This window comes from Osmia bicornis, chromosome 2 (genome assembly GCF_907164935.1).
Source record: "Osmia bicornis bicornis chromosome 2, iOsmBic2.1, whole genome shotgun sequence".
Lineage (NCBI taxonomy): Eukaryota > Metazoa > Arthropoda > Insecta > Hymenoptera > Megachilidae > Osmia > Osmia bicornis.
This window is the reverse complement of record NC_060217.1, coordinates 2,108,768-2,133,678: the sequence shown is the minus strand read 5'-3', so window position 1 is coordinate 2,133,678 and position 24,911 is coordinate 2,108,768. Positions and strand designations below refer to the sequence as shown.

Genomic DNA, 24,911 nt, shown 5'->3' with positions numbered 1-24,911 from the left:
TTCATATACAAAATTTATTCTGTTGAAAATAAAAATTAAAAATATGGCAAATTGCGATAGGTAATCCATTTTATTTAATTTTTAACTACAACTATAAATATTTGATATAAAATGTTAGTGGTACAAATTATTTTTTGGTTTTTAATATAAATAAATAGTTTATAAATTTTCTCCTTTCACATATTTCTACATAATTCATTATTTTTTAATGAAATACATACATTGTATTAAGACTTGTATATTTTTTAAATGTTAACAATATAAATATTTTATATTATCAATGTATAGTATAAATGTTTACTTATATTTTGTTAAAATTAATTCATATATTCTCTATTATATACATCTAATATAATACAGTCAATATAATTATAATATAAGTCATACTTCTTGCATAACTAAAGCATTGAGTTCATCTTCTCCTGGACATAATACAGAATCAATGTTATAAACAGCTGCGTGTAAAGTTATTAGAAACCATGACACGCCTGAAACAAAATATTTGTGTATATTATTTTATTTTTCACTGAAACAGAATTATTATGCAAATTAGATACAGTTTATTTACCAAGAACCCAGAAAAGAGCTGCACCTGCACCAACCAGAATAAAGACTGGTAATGTGAAAATTGCAATCAAGGTATAAATTTGAGCTAATGATAATTTATTTAAAAACATAAGTTCTTGTTTAGCATGCCGCTGTGAAACTTTATAACAAGTTCCAAGAGATGCTGCTACAGTAAGTAGCAATAATGGTGAAGTAACCCTAATATTTAAAACATATCATTTTAGAGAAAGAAATATCAATGAAGAATAAAGTCAATGTAATAATTCTTACAAGCAATATATAACTAATCCAATGAACACAAATAAATAGTTGCTCTGGAAATATTCAATATTTCTAATAATTCTTTTGTTTAATCTCGATAAGTTAGGTGGACATTTTATGTTGCTTGTATTAAGAAACACAGACCATGGCCTAACATTAGCTTTCCTATGTTCAATCCATTCATGAGCTTGCGGATATCCTAGGTTGTTAAGCGGTATTTGTAGAAATTCAAGCCTAAAATAAAAAAAGAAATGTATGAATTATATGTACCTTATATTTAAATGTTTACCTTATATCAACAATAAATTAAAATTAATACAGTAGTTTTTAGAAATGATCATTATAATCAAGTTATCTTTCAAAAATATGGTATGTGTTTAAATAACCAAAAATTGTCACTGAAATGTTACTGCCATTATTGTTATAAAATTTTTGTGTAGGTTAAACAGTAAGTACTTGTTATTTCTGATCAGTTCCTATATCGCGTACTAAATGATTACCCATTTCCAGATTTTTGTTTTTGTTGTGATTGTGGATTTTGCATCTCACCCCCAACATCAATTTCCACGTCCGCCATCTTTTTTTTAGTACACGAACTTTCGGAAATGCCTCGCCAGATGAGGAAACGACTATCTTCTGTTTTGATTCTTTACGTGGAGCCTGGCATCCCCACCATCAACAACCATAGCCTCGTTTAGAAAAAACCCGTCGTAGGCAGTAAAATTCCCATCATATCGCACATCGAACTACTATGTTACCCCTACCATGGGTATCGTCGACACCAATACATTCTAACTTGCTCTCATACAAACGCTACAGGTTGCAGCTGCTCAATAAAAATTCTTTCACTGCCTTCGTAAAACTTCTTTCACGAAAAGGGCTCTTTGTCTGAACAAAGACGCAAAAGATTTTCCTTGCTTGCGTAAGTTTTTCGATGTTCTTACTTATAAAATGTACAAAATCTTTTTCTTTTAAGTGTATTATAATATGCATCTGCGTGTTATCTTTTTTGATTGAATTTTTCCATTTAAATTGAACATTTTACAATGCTTTTTTGTTCAGGAAAATAGAATACACATTGCTTTGTCTATGTTTCCTGAATTTTACAATTAACAAAAGGTTAAAACATATTGGAAGAAATTTACATTGTTATAATTAATAAATATGTTTGGATTTATTTAAACTAATTCTATATATTTATACTCGACCAAATACAGTGTTCTGTTTCCTAAAGTTTATTGTTTCGGAAAATTTGAAACTTCGATATAGTTTTATTCATTATATGTTTTATAATTTACAAATATTACGTTTAAATATTGACGACTTAATTTGTTAATGGCAATAAAACATGGCTTCATTTCTTACAGGAATATTTAGTTTCTTAAATACTGAAAGGGATCACCAGAGTAGAGAGAAAATTTATTTTCATCCATTATTTGTCGAAAAATCATCGCTTACTTTGGGCGTCCTTCACGCAAAACGTTCAAAGAATAAAGTTTTAGAATTTCACGAGAATGCTTTCTCCCTTGGAAATGTGTGCAGATGACGCTACTATGTACTACCATTGTGAATAATCACAGCCAATAGGAGGACGCGTTACATCGAATTCTATAGCTACCAATTCTTAAGGAACGTTTTGATTGGACGTTCGTAATTTTCCAGAATAACATCGAGCCACCCGCCATAACGAACGTAGCGTGGTACGTTGTTTGAATGAACGTGTTCAAACCCAATTGACAAGATTTTATAATTAGTATCGATTTTACTTTAGTATATACAGTGTACACGAGACGGTTGCATGCACAGCAACTTATGGTGACAATTTGTAGTCATGGAAGTCGCACAAAAGTTGCATTTTGACGCATGCGACATTCAGGACGAGGAGCTGAATATCAGCTGTCGTACGAACAGCTCCGGTTGTGATGTTGACGATATTTTAGATTCTTCGGCGGAAGATCTTGGATGTTCACCCCCGCTTCAACCAAGAAAATTATCCTTTAGCAATACAATGGACTGTAGTGACAGTGAAAATAATCAACCTGTGTTAATTAATAATAACAAAACACCGATTAGTAACGTGACAGGTTAGTAAGATAAAAAGTTTTCTAAACTGTTTGCAACTTGTTTTTTTTTTACAATCTTTTGAGTGCAATGTGTTCTTTAAAACCATTATTTACTATGTACGTGACTTGTTTATGGATGGTTTTGGTTGAAAAGTTGCAAGCTTTTTTCAAAAATTTCTGTTCAGTTTCTTCTAATATCTTTGTAATAGATGCTGTTCATATTGTAAGTATTTAAATCCTGGTTCCCAGCTTGTTTTCTGTGTTTTACTATCTCTAAAGCTAGCTATCTGTATATCTTTTGTAAGATATTTTAGTAAATTTAGGTCTTTGTTTGCTTTGTTGAAATGTTTGCGTATCATCATAATTTATATCGTTATTTTTATCTTATATGCTTTCGTTTTGGATTATTCATTTTTAATTCTATATTTATAAAGTTTAAATGCATTGGAAAATTTTATTAGCATTTAAAATAAAAATATTTGTGCATGGTGTGAGAAAATTGATATTTTTGTTGGGCAATTGTTTTACATCATGCGTGTAAGTTTATATTGAATGATTATTAAAGTGTGGTCAGTAAATACAATTGGACTGTGTACTGATATTATCTCAGAGTTCTTAATTGTTTATCCATATTTTCATATGGAATTGACAACAGTTACTCAAAAACATGTGAACTGTTTAATCTTTGTTTCATTTACTAATTATTCTGTAATATATTGTTATATTTGTAATGTTTTATTGCGTTTTTAAGCATATATTCATTTTTAATGAAATAGTAAGATTTCATTGTAAATATTCATTGTATTTTCATTGTAATTACATATAAATTTAATTGTAAATATGAAAGAAGATAAGAAAACAATATTTGAAAATTACACATTTTATTAAAATGCAAAAATATTTAATAATATTTTAAAATGTGAAGAAAAATACCTACAAATATATTTCAAAAGTATGAAAGTATAAAAAAGAAATATTATAATGAATGGAGCATATAAAATATTATTATAGCATTAATAAATATTTGTAAATTTCATAGGAAAATGTAGTGGTATTTTTGAATTGCATAAAGTTTTTGGCTTAAATGGGCTAAATATAAGTGGTAAGTAAATTTGTTGAATGTTGCTGTAAACATTTATTACAGGTGCTTCAAGAATAAGAATTCCTCCTCGTGAGAATGTTTGTTCACAAAAAATGTCAATGGCATGTAGTCCACCGTACAAACGCGTTAGAGCTTTACGTCTCTTTGACTCGCCTGCTACTCCAAAGACTTTAATGGAGAAGAGCGCGATGCATACTCCATTCCCTACTAAGTGTACTAGACTATTTTCATTAGACAAACCAAGAGCATGTAGCTATCAAACAAAATCGGATAAACCAGCTGCCAATGTAAATCCTTTTACACCAAATGGAATGTTGTTAACTGCAAGAAAACGTACTAGGTCTAAACGTAGTCTCAATGGGTGAGTTCCATTATATTAATACATAATTTATATGTATAATATTAATATATTTATTATTTTATTAACGTCTATTGTTGTTGGTTTAATATTAGCTCTCCTGATATTCAAATTCCGAAATTCGATCTCGCTGATTCTGAGGAGTCAGACAACGAAGAAGTAGAACAAGCAACAAAACGTGTAGCATTGCAAGACTCAAACATTCCTAGATATCACCAAGAATTTCACGAACTGGGATTGATTGGTACAGGCGAATTTGGTTCAGTTTATAAGTGTATTAATCGATTGGATGGATGCATTTATGCCATTAAAAAAAGTATTAAACCAGTGGCTGGAAGTATTAATGAAAAGAATGCTTTAAACGAAGTATATGCTCATGCTGTTCTTGGTAAACATCAGCATGTCGTACGGTACTATTCGGCTTGGGCAGAAGATAATCACATGATTATTCAGAATGAATATTGTAACGGTGGTAGCCTAGCAGATGCAATCGTGAATTTAGAAAAAGAAAACAAAAAATTTACTGAAGCGGAGATACGGCAACTGTTGTTACATGTTGCTGAAGGTTTAAGATACATTCACAGTATGCAATTAGTACATATGGATATAAAGCCTGGAAATATTTTTATCTCGAAAGAAAAAAGGTTACTAGCAGTCAATTACGATTCAGCAGATGATGGCTTTGACGAGGAAGAAACTATAGAAGAAGAAATCACTTATAAAATAGGTGATTTAGGTCATGTTACATCTGTTAATAACCCTCAAGTTGAAGAAGGAGATTGTAGATATTTACCGACCGAGATTTTACGTGAAGACTTCAGTCACTTATCAAAAGCTGATATTTTTGCTTTGGGATTAACTGTTTATGAAGCAGGCGGTGGAGGTCCATTACCCAAAAATGGACCCGAGTGGCATGACATTAGGAATGGAAATTTAAAAGAATTACCGCACTATAGTCGTGACGTTAATGAATTACTTAAAGTAAGTATTCCTTAAACTATCAAAAAATATCATGAAGAATTTTAATAATTTTGTTTTCGTTACAGCTGATGGTTCATCCAAACCCTGAAATGAGACCTTCAGCGGTATGCCTTATTCAGCATAGAGTACTATGTCCATTTGGGAATAAAACGAAAGCTCAACTTCGACGAGAACTAAATGCGGAAAAGCTGAAAAACGAAATTTTATCAAAACAATTACAGGAAGCCGCCAAATGCCTAAAAACTATTGCTCCAAATGTAGCGGCAATTAATAACAATATGAACGCTGGAGGATATAAATTAAGGCCTACGCCAACTAGAACTTCATCTCGAGTAGTGGGTAAAAAGGTCAACCGAAGCAATAGCACTACAAATTTTTGAATGTTCTGTGTTATGTTTATGTTGGACTAAAGGAGAAAGGTAAAGGTGCTTAAGGAAAAATACCTTTTTTAAGTGCCTTGACATTGTGATATGAATTAACTCTAGTTGATAAGTGAAAATGCGATCACTATTTGATAATATGAGAATAATAAAATGCTACACAGAGTGAAATTGTATAGGAGTTGCGAGTAAACTCTTGCAGCGATGAAGATATTACATTAATAAAAGTAAGTTACGATTTACAAAACGAAAATTATAAGCAGGTAATTTTCCATTTCGGTATATTACATTTCATCGTTAGTTAAATTTTTAGATGGGTAATACAGTAATTTGATGCTGTTTATCTGTGTATATGTTTAATATTTCGTATGCAAGATGAAAAGTAGATATGTAAGGTTTTGAAAACGTAATAATTATTGCCAATATTCATCATTAGTCTATTATGTTGTACAAGATATATAACATGTGGAAATCTGTTTCATTAACAAAAGTAACAATATTATTGCATATTTCATCATGTTTTACTGTTCTTCGTACAAGTTTTTACTTATGTACTTTTGTACAATTATAGTATACACTCGTTTTAAAGCATTACCATTTTTTTAAATTAAACTAACCAGTATTATAAATAGAAATGTTGGAAGAAAGGAAATCTTTATAGCATCAGTTACTAGTTAACGTTTTTACATTCTTTATTTCATTTTGGTTTGAGATAATTGGGGAGTACTAACAATAGACTGTAACAAATTGTTACAAATACATTATATTTTTATATATAGATATTTACGTGTAATGGTTTAATGTTATGTCTTGTCTAATGTTTTATAATCAATACTAATGTCTGTATTATCCATCACTTGTTGCTATCAAGTACTTGTCAAATGATCAAATAATTATTTTTCTTTATTTATTGCACTTTTCATACTCAGACAAAAGACTGCTACTTTAAACATATCATAATGATTAATTTTTATATTTTTTCACAATCTTAAATTCAATATATTTTAAGGATATATACAAGTATCTTTTAAAATAATAATAATAATAAAGTCGATATTATTTACTGCCTGTATACATTACATGTTCTTACTAATACAATAAGATTTTTTTTTTAAATAGAGCTCGTGGTTGCCATTATAGAACTTCATCTAAGCATAATTCCCAGCCGTAAACATTACGATTTTACTCTGTGTATGATTTATATAAGAAACTAACTCTTAAAATCACAAGTGATTCAAGAGGGAACCTTTGAACGTAAAATGTTTTGAGTTTAAATTATTTTTGTAGTATTTTTTATAGTCCTATTGTCTTTAGCATGCTCTAAAATTCGTATTATACTATGTTTCCTTGTGTTTTTATTATATTATATTGGATAGATACTGATGTATAATAATCCGCGTTTCTAGCATAGGTGGTATTACTGATTAGGTTTTTCTTATTTTATTTACTAATACAAAAATTCTCAAAAAAATATTTCCATTTCATTATCGAATACGTATTTAATTTAAAGATATTACAAATCTTTTTATGTTGGACAGATTGACCTATCGACTTTTTTATTTCACTTTTTTCTTGTAACATGTTGTGTTTCTTGATCAAGAATAACAACGAATAATTGCTTATTATGATGTGTATTCAGTTGTATCATACCAAATGCATACAATGAATATCTCTGTCCCTTAAAATCATCGATTAGATGCCTTATGTACAATTATTTGGCTTTTAGCTAATAAAAAAATCAGTCTTTGTACCTTGATTTAATAATCTCGTGTCACTGAGCATGCTAATATGTGATTCTTTTATATTTGCGTTACTGCAGCATTTCGATGTTCATATTTATATAAAAAGATATAGCATATATGTAATGCAATGCATTACTGTTTACAAAAACTGAAAAAGAGATCTGTACAGCATTTTACTAATATCATGAGTTGTTTATTGTAGTTTGCGATACAAACTACCTGTATCTTTTATTTACCATACAAATTTGTTCCTTAAACTATGGTCCATTAAATATTTTCTTTTATGTTATCACAATGTTGAAAGGTGATACTATTAAATACTAATTCTTTTGAGTGTAACCTCGTTTACAAACCAATGTTATGTATTTAGTCATAGGCCATGCTGTGTATAAAATTTACAAAGTTTTGTAAGAAAAAATGTGAATAAGCGATATGGAAGCTATTTAAGCTTCAAAATATGTGCCAGGAAGGGTGGACCCCAACTTCTGGCAGTCAAGTATTCTGGTAATATGCCATGTTTACATACACTGTGAACTGTTGTTTCATTAATCTTATTATTGTATTATTATTATTATTATTATTATTATTATTAATATTATTATTATAATAAATGATCATGAACTAATTTTTGGTAATTTTTCATTTTGACGTATTAAAAGTTAGTAGTACTACAAAAAATTAAATGGAAGATATAAATACAAGATTCATCAGAATTATACTGCAATTTTGTTAATATACAATACAACAAATTTTAATAATATGTGTGATTCTTTGTTCTCGAGGGGTCATGATTCAGGGAGTGTCCAAGAGTGTCTCAGATATCCCCACGCAATGATGTGGCGGCCGTTGTCGATAAGGAAGATTGAAGATTATTCTCACCGCCACCTTTTTATAACTACGTTTATTGTTCATTAGTCATTTTAAACAAATTGGAATCAGTTTTATGAATATTCATTCCTCGCCAAATTCTCCAAGCCTAAAGACGTGTCAACCTTTATATTTTCCTATTTAAAATATATTTTTACAATTTAAACGCAATTCATTCTATTTAAATGTGGGATAAGCTCCCATAATGAATTTGATGCTATCGCCATCTGTTCAAGAATGGTGGTAACTACTCAATAATTTACCGACCAATCTTCCGAGAGTCGGTAAGTAAGCTTCGCCCAATCTATTAAAAAAAAAGACTAGGAAAATTCACTGCCACCTCAATTCATCGCGTCCGCAATTCACCGCCAGCAATTAATCGCTGGCAGTTTACCGCCGCATTATTTTATTGTATAAGCAATTTATAGCTTAAAAATGATCGCTAGCATATCTTACCGTCTATAAGCAATGAGATGTTTGGTCAAATCATAAAAAGTCATTTTTTATTTAAGTTTTTGCCTTAAATTATGATTACCATATTCTTGGAATTCTATGAACTGTGAAGAAATACATAGTATGGAAATGAAAAAATACATGTATGGAAATATGTAATTTAATAGGTAGATTACCTAACCTAAACCTAACCCTAACCTAACCCTACCCTAACCTAACTAAAAATCTTAAATATAAATCAAATTTGTTAAAGAAGTTAAACAAAATTTCTTGAAAATGAATTTTATAAGGGACACCCTATACATACGGAAACCCGATTTCTAAATTTCATGTAAGTAGATCAGTGACCAGGGACATTCGGAACTATAGCCATTCATAGAACTCCAAAAATATGCTTAAATAAAAAATAACTTTTTGATTTGACCAAACACATCTCGGCAGTGAACTCAGGATGCGATGAATTGCGACGGTGAATTGCTGGCGAAGAATTGACGCGGCAGTGAATTGCGGGCGATGAATTTTCCGGATCCCAAAAAAAACAAGGTTGTTCTTTGGAAAACCGTTATGCTCCGATTTAGATCAAATTTTGCAAATAAGCTCTGTTTTGCGAAAGGAAACATCTGTGAGAATGGTTTTTGGCGATTCGAAAAAACACTTTTTACCATTTTGATGTTATTCCCTACCTTTTCGACGGTCGATTCTTCTGAAAGTGTTGGCAAGGTAGGGAATGACATCAAAATTGTAAAAAAAAATTTCAAGTCGCCAAAAACCATTTTCACAGATATTTCCTTTTGCAAAATGGAGCTTATTTGCAAAATTTGGCCTGGATCGGAGCATGACGGTTTTCCGAAGTTTCGCCGTGACTTTTCCTTTCACGGTTAATTTTTAAAAAGTTTTCCAACGCCATCCAGCAGACGGGATCAATTAAAAATAAGAATGAGCAACTAAAATGTCAAAGTCTTTATATTTTTTTATCTGTATCCGACGCGCCTTAACATAATTACTTTCCGCATGAACTTTCCAAAGAAACTTTCACATGTTTATATTTCAAGGGCACTTAACACGTAGATACATTCAGAAATTAGAGTAAATGATATGTTTGCTGGCAGAACTTTTATGTGCTATTAATTACAAAGGCTGTGTGCTCTGTACCTGTATAAACAGAAGGCAAACACTACCTTCTTATTTTCATTGCGTTTTAAGACAAGACGAAAGTACAGAGTACCCCATAGTCCCCTGATTGTTTTACAGGTTTTGTTCAATTAGAAGCAATCTACATTAGTTACACAACTTCGAAGTTCAATGTACTTTTTTTTGGTATTGCAATCTTGCAATTAGCACTCTTAAGATTCATACACGTAAAAAGTGTATAGAAGAGTGCCTAATGTACAATTAGACATGATTCAAGTATATGTTTGAGCATAGCCGAGATTCTTTTTTAGAAATTAACGTCATCCATTTTGCTTCTCGTTAACACCATTCTCTTGTGGTTTCAATGGTTTAATTACATCAATTGAATTAGGCTGATCCATATCTAATTGATGTTTCTTCTTCTTCTTGGAAATTTTTCTGAAAGGAAGGATTAACAAAATAAATATAGAAATTTCATCAAAGTTATTAGAAATTATTACACGACAACATACTTTCCAAATAATTCACCATCCTGTATGGATTCTGGAAGTTTCTTGTTCAATGTTTCTGGAAGTAGTAACGACAGTATTCCACCGGAGAGCACGCATGATCCGAAAATAACAAAAGGCAGAGGCATCCAAATTTCAGACTGTAAGACAGTAGATTCATCATAAACACTATCGTGGAATGTTTTATCTTCATAATCAATACCATATATGTACTTATTTAAATAGCAAGCAAAATCTATTTACCAAATGAATCACATATGGAGCAATAACGCCACCGATTCGAGCGAAAGTAGAACTCGCTCCAAGACCGACATTTCGAATAACCGTGGGAAATTGTTCGGCAGTAAAGACGTAAATAGCACCATAAGACGATGTAATTGTGAGTTTACCGATCATTGCTAGACACACCACCATCCATGGAGCGTCTGAGAACATTCATTAATACAATAATCATATTTAATGCCATCCAATGAAAAGTACGGCAAGAAAATTGTGCGTCTTATTTTACTAACCAGCAGGTACTAATAAAATGCCGAGCAACGCTACTCCAGATACTAACATACAGCCGCACAAAATGATTTTTCTACCCCAACGATTTAGGGTGAAAATTAAAAATGTGTACGCAGGTATTTCTACCAAACCGGAAATAACGAAATTAACATAGTCGTTTCCATCAAGATTGGATACGTGCCAGGATAATCCATAGTACGTACCGCTATTTACAAGCCTGCAAAGAGAAAAAATTTATATTATATTCACGGATATTATCAGGTCCCCCAGCAGAACAAGTAGGAGGTAGTGTACATTCTTCAGAGTTTCTTAGAATACTACATTATATACCTCAGAAAGTTTATATACTTATATTTACTTTTATGTTTCTTTAGAAATAAGAAAGCGGTAAGATGAATAAATTTCAAGAGAAATATGAAATAACTTTCTAAAGTATTAAAATACAGGAGAAGATACTTAAAACAAACGTTACCAATTGAAAAATAATAGAATACTTTTTCGTCTCAAATTTGGATAGCGGAAAAGATCGAACAACGATGGCTTTCTATAATCTGGTGCTGTGTCCTCGCTGTTGTTGTTAAGAAGCGTATCCAAAACTTCGCTGGGCATCTCTACGCCATTTTCTAGGGAGGCACGTTGAAGGATATCTTTTGCTTCTTGCGTGCGACCCTTCGTTAACAACCAACGAGCAGATTCAGGGATAAACCTGTTGATGGTAGAAGGATATTTAGAAAATTAATACTTGAGAAGATAGCATTCAATTCAGTTTCGATGGTATTTAATAAAAGGACTAATGGTCTCACCACCAGTAAAGGAGGAACGCTATGCTCGGTATAGTGATTGCCACTTGTAGCATTCTCCAGTCAGTTATAAAATACGCGAAAGCAGCGGTGAGGATGTAGCCGGTCGTGAAAAACAATTGGCAACCTACTCCAGCTACCAAACGCTTCTTAGGACCTACCATTTCGAGGGCTGTAAAACAATGTTCTCGTTAACAGCAGTATTTTTAGAGATAATTATATTATTCGGTTGATCAGATTTGCTGGACCTGGATTCGAACCCGGATCTAACCATTAACTCTAACCGTTAAGCTATCCAAGCCGTGGACGAATATGCTCTCCCTAATTGTTTTAAGGCTCAAATAGCTGCCGCCTACAGTATCGAGTAATATCTGCAAGGTACTGTTTATTTATCGTATTCAGTTAACGAATCAAATAGAGACTTACCTATAACATAAGCGACCAGAAATACACCGCTTGTAGTTGAACCGACAATCAATCTGAAGATAACGTATGATATAAACTCGGGTGAAACTGCGACTAGTATACCACCGACCAGCTGTATGACTAAAGACAGGAAGAAAATTGGTCTACGTCCAAACTTATCGGACAAACCACCGAAAATCATCGAGCCAAGCATGACTCCTACCATGAACAAAGCGTCCCCCGTAGCTCTCATCCATGCCTTGTCACAAATCAAGTTCCACTGAAATCAAAGAGGAAGAAGAACAAAATTCAATATTCAGACAGCACAGGGTAAACGCTTGATTCAACAAACTGGGATTCTTTTTTCTTTTTAATAGAATTTTTATCACGACCTATATTGTTAAGGGATAGCAGGGGGTGCCAGATGTACCTCAGAAGTAGTGGTACTTTTATATTTTCTTCTGTCGTAGACGTATCCTTCGCATGGCATGATCCGTTGAGGGTTGAGATCATCCTGGACGAGAATGTTGTCGAGATACCTATTGAACATTGTGTCGTTCACGTTACTAGGTACTTCGTATCTGTAACACTGCGACCATCCGTTTATCTTATTGTCCCATGGATAGCTTGCGTTCATTATATACTGAGATAAACAATACGTTGCGTTTTCTATGCTCTCGTACGGTAACACGCATCTGAAACGAATATTTACATGATTTACATGGAACGAAATTTACAGACAGATGGGAATAGATGAAAGTACAGTATCGACGCTGACCTAGTGTTCATTTTCGCGCCTAGAAAGACACCTGCAACCTTGTGAAAAGCGCAGGATATCGCTGGAAGGCAGAGCATAAGGTAGATCCTTCGTTGATACCGGCCAAACTCTCCCATACGTAGGATAACATCGTCGTATGCCATTTTTCCTTGATTTCTCTTATTCTTCTTCGTTTACGTCTTCGAATCCCCGTGGTCCTTCTGCTCGGGGATACGCTCCTAAAGGAATTTCTTCCTGTCGTCGAATCCGTCTCGACGGAGATAATGATTTCTTGCCAGGGATAGGTCCTCGGACCTATACTGTGCGTCGATGAATCAAATTACTGACCCGTACACTATGAGAAAACCTTCTCTCTTGCCTCCTTATCGAAAAGAAAGAATCCACACGTTTGTCTCTGACTTTATCTCTAAAGAATTTTACAGCCTTTGCTTCTTAATCCTGATTGGAATTTTGCAACTATCCCAAGATGTTTTAAAACTTTATGTCATTTTGGATGATACAGTTTATGAGATTATTTAAATTAGCTTGAAATAATGCAACGAAGAAAATATCTTCCTGATGAGTGAAGAAATGTCTGGATTGTAAATACTTTTTTCTTGGTATCTTCAGACGGTATTCTTCTTAAAATACACAGATGAACTTGGCTAGACCGGATTCTTTCCGACTTTCCTCTTTCAGTCTGAAATTCAGAAACGCAATCGTGTTATTAATTAGGTTTACCGTGACGTTTCGTACGATCGATAAGCTTTCAAGTATAATAAATATTATGCGTAATTCATTTCTAACAGCAGCGGTATCCTACTTTCTTATCCATACGCGAGATATCAATTTTATCTCGAACGTTACACGGGAAGTCCTTAAATTAGGCGATTAGGCAATTAGAGCAAGTTATCGAAATAGAAGCAGAGTCTTATAAGACAAAATTAAATGATTCAAGGATTTCTATATCCGTCTTTCAACATTTCTGTTGATTTCTGCAATTGTAAAGTGCGCATTATTGATAAAAACAAGTTGCTCCTGTTTGGATACCGTTTGTTTTAAATATACCCTTATACGCTATATTGTACTTGATCAAATGTTCATTTTGATAGGACGTTTTACTTGGCAAAATTTTCAAATCAATATTACATTCCGTCCAAATAAATTTCGTTCTTGATTGTACTTTGTACGATCTTACATAGTATATATTATACACTATTTTTACGGTACCTTGTACTGTCAAAATGCTAGCACATATTCCTAGTACTTTGAGATAGTAGATAGGAACGTGTTAATAGAGGCTAATGCTATAGACCATCCGAAAATTAATTGGCCATTCAAGGCCGATTGCACAGTGGTCCTCGCCACATCGTTCCTATCTTATTATCTACGTCGAATCTAATTGAATACAATCAATAGTAAGTTAATTGAATAGAAGAATGAAGCAGACTATCATTTCCTTTTCATACAGCTTTGGTAACAAGATCATGAAGATCTATTGAAGAGACAGTTCGGTAATTAAAGCGAACAGGGGTCAAAGGTCGATCAGCTTGGGAATGCTTCAAATTTTAATTTATAAAAAAAGATGCTAGCTTGGCTAATTGAGAAAACATTGTAAATTGTTCTGGATGGTATCGAGGATCATCTCGTTGATCGAAGATAAATTTTGTAACGTTACAAAGAGGTGACAAGCATTGCGACACCAGCCACATGTTATCCGACCATTAATAATGCAAATGAACTTAACGCAAACGGGCGCTTTTACCGGTTTCAGCTTTTGCGAACGATTACGATCAGCTAGTTACAATATAACACAGCTTGTATGGAAGCAATTATTTAAAAGATTGCATCGTGTAAATACTCGGCGAGATTTTAAAATAGAAGTCTAATAATAAGCTTCGAAGGAAACGTGTCGATTATCTCTAATTATTCTTGTTTCAATTTGCAAGGATAATGAAGAGGGAAGAATTAAGATTAGGTGGAGTTAACGGAAGATCGAAACGATGAATGAAAAGGAAAGCTGTTAGGGAAGCTGTAAATTATATTTCTGAGCAATTCAGAAGAATTAATTGAATCCGAAGGAAAAAAAGAAGAATGTTAGTTTGGAACGAGTTACAACTGGTTAATTTAAAAAGTAATTAATTATACAAGTTGTAAAGTTAACAATCAACTTACTGATTGTTTGTAAGTTATTAAAAAAATAATTTGAACGCGTAATAGAAGAGTTACAAGCACCTTGAAAAACGTAATTAACAATGAGTTGAGAATTAAAAAGACAAGGAAGAATGTTTGAAGAAGATTAAAAAAGAAACAATAAGTCTTACGTTTAACGATATGCAATAAATCCCTGACTACTACAGCGTACTACATAAAAATTTACATAATTCTAATCGAAGGTATGCAAATGAAATAGCAACTCGTAAAGGTTTCAAGACAATGCTAGTTTACGGTGTTTTTCAATTCTGCATGGAAAAATACGTACGAAAGGAATTGAAGAAATTTGTATTGAAGAAGATATCGAAGATGTACACGCGTAAACGAGAGGGAATTAGATTCATTGTGAAACGTACAGCAATTTACACGAATGAACGATCGCGTTAGGGTCGCGGCCGTTCTCTTCGAATATCACATGCAATTTCATTTACTTCCCAAAGAAAGTACACGCTGTTTCGCGTGTCGTGTCGAAGTACTGCGAGTATAACCGTTCACTCCTTCCATTCAATGAAATGTGTGAATGTACCATCTACCGTGATTCTCATTCCAGAACGCAACCAGTTTTATACTACAGAAATTTCAAATGAAATGAAACCTGTATAACTATAGGAAACGACCTTTCCTTTCTAACTTGAGAATCTGGTAAGAAGATTGAAAAATATCTTCATTTAGGTACTAAAAATTTACTTAATAATTCATGCTCTTCTCAAACACCTTCTATAGCACCAAAAGCTCTATGAAAATAATAGAAATTACAAATACTCAAAACAGAGTGCTCCTACTTTTTAGAATAGTTTCTACTGTTTCTACATAGAATATTATTCGTATTTCGTACAGGAATAAATTTCCCAGAGAATGTTCCCTCGCGTGACGAATTCACTGAGCTCACGGTCTCACACTTGTCAAAAGAGCATCGACGTTGAATGGAGGAACGCGAAACGATCCCACACGCACGAAGGACGGACGATGACTGCCGGCACTTTGGCTGGCAATACGCGGGAACAAAAGTATATGACCCTTCCTCGGAGATAGCAGTGGCGCCGCAGCCACCACCATCGCTTCTGCCGGTCTACCCTCCTCTTACTCTTCTGGTTATCCCTGATGGTCAACGTTGCTGACGATCCAGGGCCCCCATCAGCATTCTCCTACCCCCAATTGCAACCACGGTCATCTGTCCCAAATGGGTGTCTGAATACCAGCGACTCGTTGTGCTTGAAAATTCTACATTTCATTCTTCGGTCGCGCTGCTTCTTTCGCTTTATTCCGCGTCACCTAATATGTAGTGAATAGAGTTCTACCTTTCTTTTTCAACGCTTTGCGGTTGCTGAAAATTCTATTTTTGGTCCCAGGTTTTCTTCGTTCCTTTGGTTTATTTATGATATTAATATTAATCAGTATCTGCAACGGTTTGAGATCTTTGAGAATTCTATTTCTGAATGTTATCTTCATCGTTGTGGCCATGAATTTTTTTGTAGATAAAATCTATATCTATTGATTAGTAGTTGAAGGTTTGTCATTTGATTTTCAGTCCTTTATGTTTCTTGAAACAACATATTCTGTATATTGGAAAACTTTACTTGGAATTCTTCGTACTCCCAGTTTTCTTTTATCATTGATCAAACATTCCAGCTTCGAATCTCCTTCTTCTTTCCTTCCTCGTGTTTGTCCTTATGGCTAACTAAAAATTTGGACTCTTAATTTGGGTTCTCTATACTTATTTCACCTATATCGATTTACATTTATTAATAATTAAAAATGTTACCTTTGATTTTCAGTTCGCTATGTGTCATGCAAATTCTCTTTCTGAGAATCCACAAGGTTGAAAGTTAAACATTTTTCCAAATCAAACCGGTGTATAAGCTAATGTCTGACGTTATCACACATACAAAGATTATAGACAAATAATAATTTTATCTATATATATGTATATGGACACCGTGAGACTGTCTTCGAACAGTCGCTTCATACGTTAACAGGTAAAACAAACGTTTAGATTGTCCTTCTGTTGAAAGCGTTGCTGCCGATTACGTTATGTAAAACAAATTAGTACAACGAATCCCGTTAACATCACGCAAACATCTCCTAGGCAGAAAATTACACAAAAGCAGTAAATATCTTTATCGTGATTACTTTCAGCTTAACTTCAAGGAATCGTCGCTCAAATATTATCATTGAAATAATGTGACAATTATCAATTGCAATTATACTATAAGATTCACTCAAATGTAGAAAGACTCGTTAAGTTACAAAGCTCGGTAATTCCATAAAAATTGGCGATTGTCAAAGTGTTGATCGCGTACATCGATATCTAATGATAGATCCTATCAGAGTATAACGGTCAAACGAACATAGAAACGATACAAATGAAAACGTGTGAGAAAAAAAAAGAAACGGTGTTGCATAGACGACTAGCATCGAGCAAATAAAACTGGTGCAACGAGCCATCGTGATTATGCGCATTGAATTATGCCGGTTCTCGGATGCAAACGGATCGCGTAGCGACACGTTGATAATACAACGAGTCAGCGAATTGATTGCACCGCGTATAACGCGGTTGAAACGATGACAAGGTAAAAAGTGGTCGTATGCATTCGCGGCATACCAAGCGCGATCCGGTCGCGTGCTGGAACAGGGCTCGATCCAGAAGGCTTAGGACCGCTGGAGAATGCGGCCCCAACAGGGCCCACCGACTTTCCGATCCTTACAGAACGTTCCTCGAAACTTTTCGAATATTTATCATCTCCTTAGAACGCGTTTCAAGCGTGATTATGCGCTCGTTTGCATGCTTCGTTCGGGAATTATGAATCTCGAGGAACAGTTTCCTTTTGAATCGCCGAATCTTCTGACCAGAAAGGAATTTATGCTATTGAGCATTTTGTGGAGGTATAAGACAGATTCGTTCCTCGGTGCGAAATAAATAAATCAATAGAAACTGCAAAAAACAAAGAAGAGAATAATATAAATTATTCATGATAGGTGATTAGGAAAATAAAATGAGGTAGGAGGAAATCTTGTAAATTACGAATCCTGACGCATCCTTCGAAGGACGAGTAACAAAAGAGGTCGGAAGAGATGTAATTTCCAACAGGTTTCGTTCGATGAAAAACATTGACCATCATAAGCGAAACAGTACTCGTCCAGACGTCGGATTATATCCCTGGTAATATTAAGGAGCATAACTTTTTCATCTCGTCAGCAGCCTTTCTTTCTACCTGGTCTGGTGCATTTTAAAGAAACGTGTAATTGTACGTTCAGTGTACTATAACCGGATGCTTGATAGTTACCCTAATTCTTGGTAAATTGTGATACCCAGGGACGAAATTGAAGTAATTAACTTTAAAGACATGTACGAAGCCTCGTTTCGCTTGTGCTACTTGTTCTATGTCTGCTTTTGAAATGCACATGTAGCTTTATAGCATTTCACGTTGCAGTTGTAAAACAACCACAGTCTCTACATAATATCTCATGAAATATAAATGAGCTTGTCTCTAATTTACGATCGTTCTTGCATCTCGGTGTCGTTCGTTAGAATTTCAGCTAACTTTTATCGTATCCGAAATTTATTGTTTCTAATGTATCCTAAATCACGTAGAAGGTTCCTGCGCTTGGTAACCCAATTGCTTATGATTTTACCATTAGTAGATGAGCTCATAGTAAAACTGAAGACGAGAAAAACAATGATCAGGCTTACGTTATCTATAAATAGCGTTTGCAACGAGTACCGAGAGGTCAGCGTGAAAGGGAGAATCCAGGCTACAGGTGCATTTCCCATTGAATATGAATCGAATCGAGGATGATCCTTTCGACGAAAAATTTCAGCACAAGGATGACTGATAATGAGATATTTTCAGTTGAAACTTGGAGCTTGTAGAGGTAACAAAGGTGAATAATTTCCTCTTGATTAAGGAGAGCTTTCAATCTTTGGAGTAAGGCGTTTAGGAGGATAGCTGGTTTCTGAAATATAAAATTAATATTCATTTTAGCAAGTGGTTTTGTTACATTCAATACTTTGAAGTTGTAGCCTCTTGTTTGAAAGAAATTCTTGTGATATCTTTTAACAAAAATTACAACTTAGTATTTATCGTTAAGGAGTATTTGTAACGACCAGAGAAAGTTCCTGAAATAATCCCTTGAAAATAGTATTACCAGCTTTGAGTAAGTTCATTATTTTAAGCGGCTAGAGGGATTCTTGAAACGCTTTCTCGAAATAACTATCATTTGCGAGTAGATCATTCTACAATTGTTTCGAGCAATACGAAAATAATCTGTTAATTCTGAAATTTTATTAGACACCTGATACGATAACAAACTGTTCTGTGATATCAAAACCATCTTGTGTCTACAATTTAATTCACCGTAATATATAGGCTCGACGAGTGATTAAACATACAAGAAATTAAGAGGATTTTCAGTAATTGGTCTCGTTTGATGAATGCATACGACAAAATCGTTCAACGACTTTTAACGTGATTGCGAATTGAACAAGCAATTACCATGGATTAAGCATCAATAAGACGAGAAAAAGATAATTAAAGTTATTAAACGATACCGATCAAGATGATTGAGATTCAACGTACGACATATCATAATTGATGTTAAATAACGCGCACTGATCATATATGCATCTGATAGGATTTAAACCGCATTCCAGTTAAATCTACCGATGGAGCGAGTTTCACAGACCATAAAAGATAAATAATTAAACATCATATACAGTCGTAGGTGATATCACTGTGGTTGCGATAAGATCGTGAACAAGTGAAATACGTGTGCTGAATAATTGAACAAGATTTTGAATTTTTCTAACGAAAGGATACAATTATATTATATAACGTTGCAACTCGAAGTTTTGCGGTGATTTCAGCAAAACGATCTTATTAGTCCATCGACTTGTATGTCTTTTTAAGGCTCAACCGGTAGAATTATATCATCTTTTTTTTTTTTTTTTACATTATCTTGCTTCGTCGATGGTTCTTGATGCCTGTTTCTTGTATTCCCCAGCTACCCAGTCAATTAGTCGCAGATACTAAGCTTTTTATCTTTTATAAAAACCTATTCCTGTTTTCACTTTCTCATGACTTACATAGAAGTCGATGGGATTCCGTTCAGAGGAAGAGGCCATCGTTCACAATAAGACCTATTAAACCTATCATGGACTCAACTTTCTAATCTAATCAAACTGAAGTCGAAACCGATCTACAGTCTTGACAGTGGGAAATTAATGAAAAATTCACGAAGCATTCTCTCCGCATAACATTCCACTTAAATCGTAGGAACGATTAAAAGTGCATCAACCTGATAGGAGAGTTGTGTTGCATAGATTCGTAAGAACCACGCCTTCGTCGAGCGCGTGATTCTGCGACCCACGTGGACGTACATTCTCTTGGAACGCTCACGTTTTACAGTTACCGTGCATACTACGGAAACTAACAATTTCTAATATCGCCTTTGCTTCCTCGAAATAACGCATCCTTCCAGAAAATTATTCCTGATCGCACCTACGCCGGTAAGTTTTCAAACAGATGCGACAATTTCACCTAATATTCAATAATGTATTATGAAAGAAGTAATATTGCAATAAATAAATTAAACGCCATAAAGTTACCTTCAACATCTTTTAAATACATTGATGAAGAGGATCATAGGGGTTGAAAAGCATCCTCTCGACTTGTACTACTACGTGGACGTTCTAACATCTACTTTAATAATCATCAATCGCCGATCGCCCCGATCCTTATCGTTAACTGAAAACTTCTACAGTCATTTGTGAAGGTAACAGCAATTCTGGGTGGAAAAATAAACAGGATAATACAGTTTCGTGTAAAATGCAAGTGTTGAAGGAATCGCGGGTGATAAGAAATGGTAGTGAAACGTCAGTGCGTCGGCGCCCATGGATGGCTACCCCCTTTTAGCTACACCCATCGCCGTTGGAGGCCGAGACCAGAGGCTCGAGAGCGAACTCGAAGGCTATTTATAGTAGGGAGCGGCTTCTAGTTCCCACCGCGTGAAAAATCGCGACTGGTTTCCTGCGAGCCAGAGAGAAGGAAAGAAGAGAGTGAATACGAAAGAAGAGAAGGGAGGTGGACGTCTCTGGAGGGAGGTAAACGAAAGAAGAGAATTAGTCGCTCCGAGGAGGGACAGAGAAAAAGAAGAAGAAAAAAAAAGAGAATCTTCAACTCTATACTTGACTTGACTCTCTTATCCGTTCTCGCTTCGTTTATACGTTCACCCCGAAAGGCTTGAAAGCCCTGGATATGGAAGGCCGGTGTCCTTGCAAGGGCGTTATCGTGAACTATGTATACTCGCCGAGGGGACAAGAAAGCTACCGTTCACATCCCCCTCCGCGGAATTTCAGCACATAAATATAACCACCGAGCTCGTTGTTGGCGGGAAACTGGATGTCCGTGTCATTCGGTATGCCAGGATCATTTCGAACTAGCTATGATGTTCGTTACGACGAAGAAAGGGAAAGAGAACCTTCAAGGATTCTAAAAAAAAAATATATATATTGTAATTTAGGATAAAGACATCTGCTTTTCATTACCATACCGACTCCATAAATGTTTGAATTACTATATTACTCGATGGTTGACGCATCTTACTGCGTGATATGAAATACGATAAATGTTTATACGAGAATAGACACTATTTAAAAGAGAAATCACCTTTGATTACGCAATATTCCTAGTAATGCGATGCTTGTTGTAATGTAATTTAACTATTAAAAATGATACGTTAAGATGTGGTACTCCTTAACTTGAAACTTGATCCTCTGATCTTCTTGATAGTTTTCTAGTTTGTAGCAGTATACTCCGATGTTACAATTTCTGGAAAAAATGATAATTTTAAACACATCTGTGATATTCTGAATATGTAATGTTTGAATAGCGATTACGATATACGAAAGGTTCAAAACACTTGTGATGTCTTTCAATGAATAATATTGGGAGACTTGACAGATGGCTTTTATGAAATTGATTTCCTCATTAACATGTCTCCGCTACAGGAAATGCATCGTTCCTCTGCCACGTATTGTATAAGCGGTGTTTTTCAATACAGTTAATATGTTTCAGCGTTGTTCACACTTTGCACACACCCATTTCATCCACTAACCTTCATTAACAATATAAAAAAGTGTAAAGTTACAAATGATTTAATCGATTCAGTAGATGAAAACCAAATGTTTACGCCCTTGGTCGCAATATTCTCCCGCGTCTAGTTCGTAACGTGCGCATGCGCATTGACGATTTTAGCGAGCAGACACTCTCGCGCATAAATTCACATGCCAGTGACCCAAATTATTTCGAAGAAATCATCAATGACAGAATTACCTATTTCACATTGAACTTCTCGAAACATTACTTCCTGGCACGCTGAACACTGGCAAGCATGTATCTGTACGATTGCGAATTGCGACAACGATCGTTTTTAGAAACGTTTCATTAGACACTTAGTCGACTCGGCGTCGACTATCCGCCGGCCGGTCGAACATGCAAGTTAATCGATAAAACCTAACGAACTGAAGCTGATGGTTCCACGACAGATAAAATGATCTCTCCTCTTTATTGTACACGAAATATATGCCAACCTTTTATACCTGTACGTTTCTGTCATGGAATCGTAGATTTCTTGACAATTCACTGGCAGTCGAGGGTTCACTTCACGCAGCAAAACGTCAAACACACGCATACGCACAGATACATGAACGAGAAGAACGATAGGTCGAAGACCCTCCAATAACGAATGTTTTCCAAAGCCATCGAAAGATGGCAGTCCGTACGATTTATGAATTATCGAACATCGAACGATTTATAATACGCCCTACATAATTAGAGTGCTCTTTGAACTTTACATTATACGTTACATAACATCATACTTCCTATGTAAAAAATATTTCATCATTTTAAAGATTTATGATTGCTTCGAAAATTTTAAAATTCTTCAAATTTCCTGAAATTATTCATTTGCGGTGCCGGCCCTGGGCCTAGGCAGACTAGGGCCCCCATAACACGATTTTGCGTCTAAGAATGCAAGAAGAGTAATGTTTACTTGAATATCTTGAAAATCTAAATTAGTTATACAAGCTTTAATGTTAATTTCATACTTTTTTTATGTCATGTATGTGAAGGGGCCCTTTTTCGGAACTCGCCTCGGACCCCCGAAATCTAAGGGCCGGCTCTGTTAATTCGTATTATTGTACATTTATATTGCATGGAAATATTCATCGTATTCTTATGAACATCATAAATTACTAATAAAAGCGAATGATGCGTTTGATCTACTGCACGCTGATAGGCGTTACACTTGCACTTGACCTCTTGTCGAGTTCTATGCTTATGCACAGTTCATCATTCATTCATACAGATAACATCGTTTGATTGCATTGAGAGAAATATATGGTTATATGCGGCCTGAAATGTTTGTTAGCCGTTTCCAACTGAGAAAAGATTAAGATAGTAAAATTACTCATCACCTGTAACGATAAAACATATATTTCCTAACATTAGCAAAGAATTATGTCACCGCAACGTGTGGTAAATGTTAAGGACAACAGCAACGTTACACTTACAGCATTACATACTTCTTAACTGGCATTTATATTGCGTACTTCTCATCTTACGACTCTGCATACAGAATAGAAATGTGTTTAGCATTAAAAACATAATTCTAATGTAAACCGCGTACGCGAACACGTTCACAATTTTAATCGGGATAGGGTAATATGTTAACAAACCGTTTCATTTTCAAAATTATTATTTAATGTTAAAAAAATCTTGATCTAGACGGGCATTGAATTGACGAAGGAACGTTGACATCTCAAATTTCATCGCATCCGCTGAACACGTGTTCCTCCTTTCTTTCGTTTAGATTAGCATACTTGGCTATCTTTGTGTCAATTTATAAACGTAATTCGTAATATAGAACTCTACCGGCTCTACTCGAAACGATTGGCATTGACCGGTGACAAACGCGTAATCGCTTCACATTAACAGTATAAATTCCGAGTGGGACTACAGACTGGTTGGGCGACAACATTGTAAGAGAATTATACACGAATGTGTTGTATAAGAATAAAAATCAACTCTTACATCCGTTCGAATGCTTCCAGTTTAAATAAGATTTTGTTTTATGATACAGGTACGATGCCTAATACACTATCAATTTATATTAATAATCGTGCAATCGTTTCTAAATATCCCTATAATCGAATATGTCGATAACTATTACTTTAAAAAGATGTAATGAAACGACAAAGCATTTATTGTATTCGTAATCTACGTATATAAATATACATATAACTGCAAATATTGATATGCGATAAGATGTTCAGCATGTACTAAAACTTACCTAGATTATTAATCCTATGGAAGTTCGATCTTGTACGGTCATCGATTACATATACTGTATGGATCGGTTATTGTGCACATTGAGTTATTTCACTTTGAGCAGCACATTATTTTGTAAAAAATTTCTTACAATTGCATCCATTTGTCACATTACGCAAACGCTTTAAATGATTATACTTAAAACGATATCTGCAATAATAGCACAATATTTAAACACTGCACACCGGTACCATCAATTAAGACAATTATTATAAATGGTCAATCTTTCTTAAAGCTTTAAGTAGTTCTGAAATGGATAAACCTCGATTAATATCCAATACACCATAATCCATAGTTTGTAAGAAAATTTTTGGGGCATTTAAATAGGTTCACTACGATATGCTCCTGTTTGAACGTTCGTACGCGCTTAACTGACAATATGAAGCTTTGTAATTTCCAGGTCGTACGTACCTATCTGTAATGGA

General features: G+C 34.4%; 3 protein-coding genes across 8 annotated transcripts; 1 reads left to right on the top strand and 2 right to left on the bottom strand.

Annotated features, from left to right (window-relative positions):
* Positions 1-123: 123 nt before the first annotated feature.
* On the bottom strand, positions 124-1,588 carry LOC123989281 (prenylated Rab acceptor protein 1). Its single transcript, XM_046290013.1, has 4 exons — positions 1,329-1,588; positions 838-1,062; positions 569-765; positions 124-488 (listed from the first exon to the last, which is right to left on the bottom strand). Exons 1-4 carry the CDS (start codon positions 1,403-1,405, stop codon positions 382-384), a joined length of 606 nt encoding a protein of 201 aa, XP_046145969.1. The 5' UTR covers positions 1,406-1,588; the 3' UTR covers positions 124-381.
* Positions 1,589-1,663: 75 nt separating this feature from the next.
* LOC114874071 (wee1-like protein kinase) lies at positions 1,664-8,079 on the top strand. The gene is made up of 6 exons (XM_029182996.2): positions 1,664-1,750; positions 2,196-2,528; positions 2,600-2,912; positions 4,036-4,354; positions 4,447-5,332; positions 5,398-8,079. The coding sequence occupies exons 3-6, from the start codon at positions 2,660-2,662 to the stop codon at positions 5,710-5,712; spliced, it is 1,773 nt and encodes a 590-aa protein (XP_029038829.1). The 5' UTR covers positions 1,664-1,750; positions 2,196-2,528; positions 2,600-2,659; the 3' UTR covers positions 5,713-8,079.
* A 1,640-nt stretch (positions 8,080-9,719) lies between these two features.
* Positions 9,720-24,852, bottom strand: LOC114874136 (organic cation transporter protein-like). Of its 6 annotated transcripts, XM_046290162.1 has the most exons (11): positions 24,449-24,852; positions 21,766-21,927; positions 12,908-13,586; positions 12,560-12,824; positions 12,151-12,409; positions 11,728-11,896; positions 11,397-11,630; positions 10,927-11,141; positions 10,658-10,839; positions 10,418-10,554; positions 9,720-10,343 (listed from the first exon to the last, which is right to left on the bottom strand). In XM_046290162.1, exons 3-11 carry the CDS (start codon positions 13,048-13,050, stop codon positions 10,226-10,228), a joined length of 1,722 nt encoding a protein of 573 aa, XP_046146118.1. In that variant the 5' UTR covers positions 13,051-13,586; positions 21,766-21,927; positions 24,449-24,852; the 3' UTR covers positions 9,720-10,225. The 6 variants fall into 6 exon arrangements, with proteins under 6 accessions (XP_046146118.1, XP_029038954.1, XP_029038955.1 ...); XM_029183121.2 differs by lacking the exon at positions 21,766-21,927; XM_029183122.2 differs by lacking the exons at positions 21,766-21,927; positions 24,449-24,852 and adding an exon at positions 22,698-22,963.
* Positions 24,853-24,911: the final 59 nt, after the last annotated feature.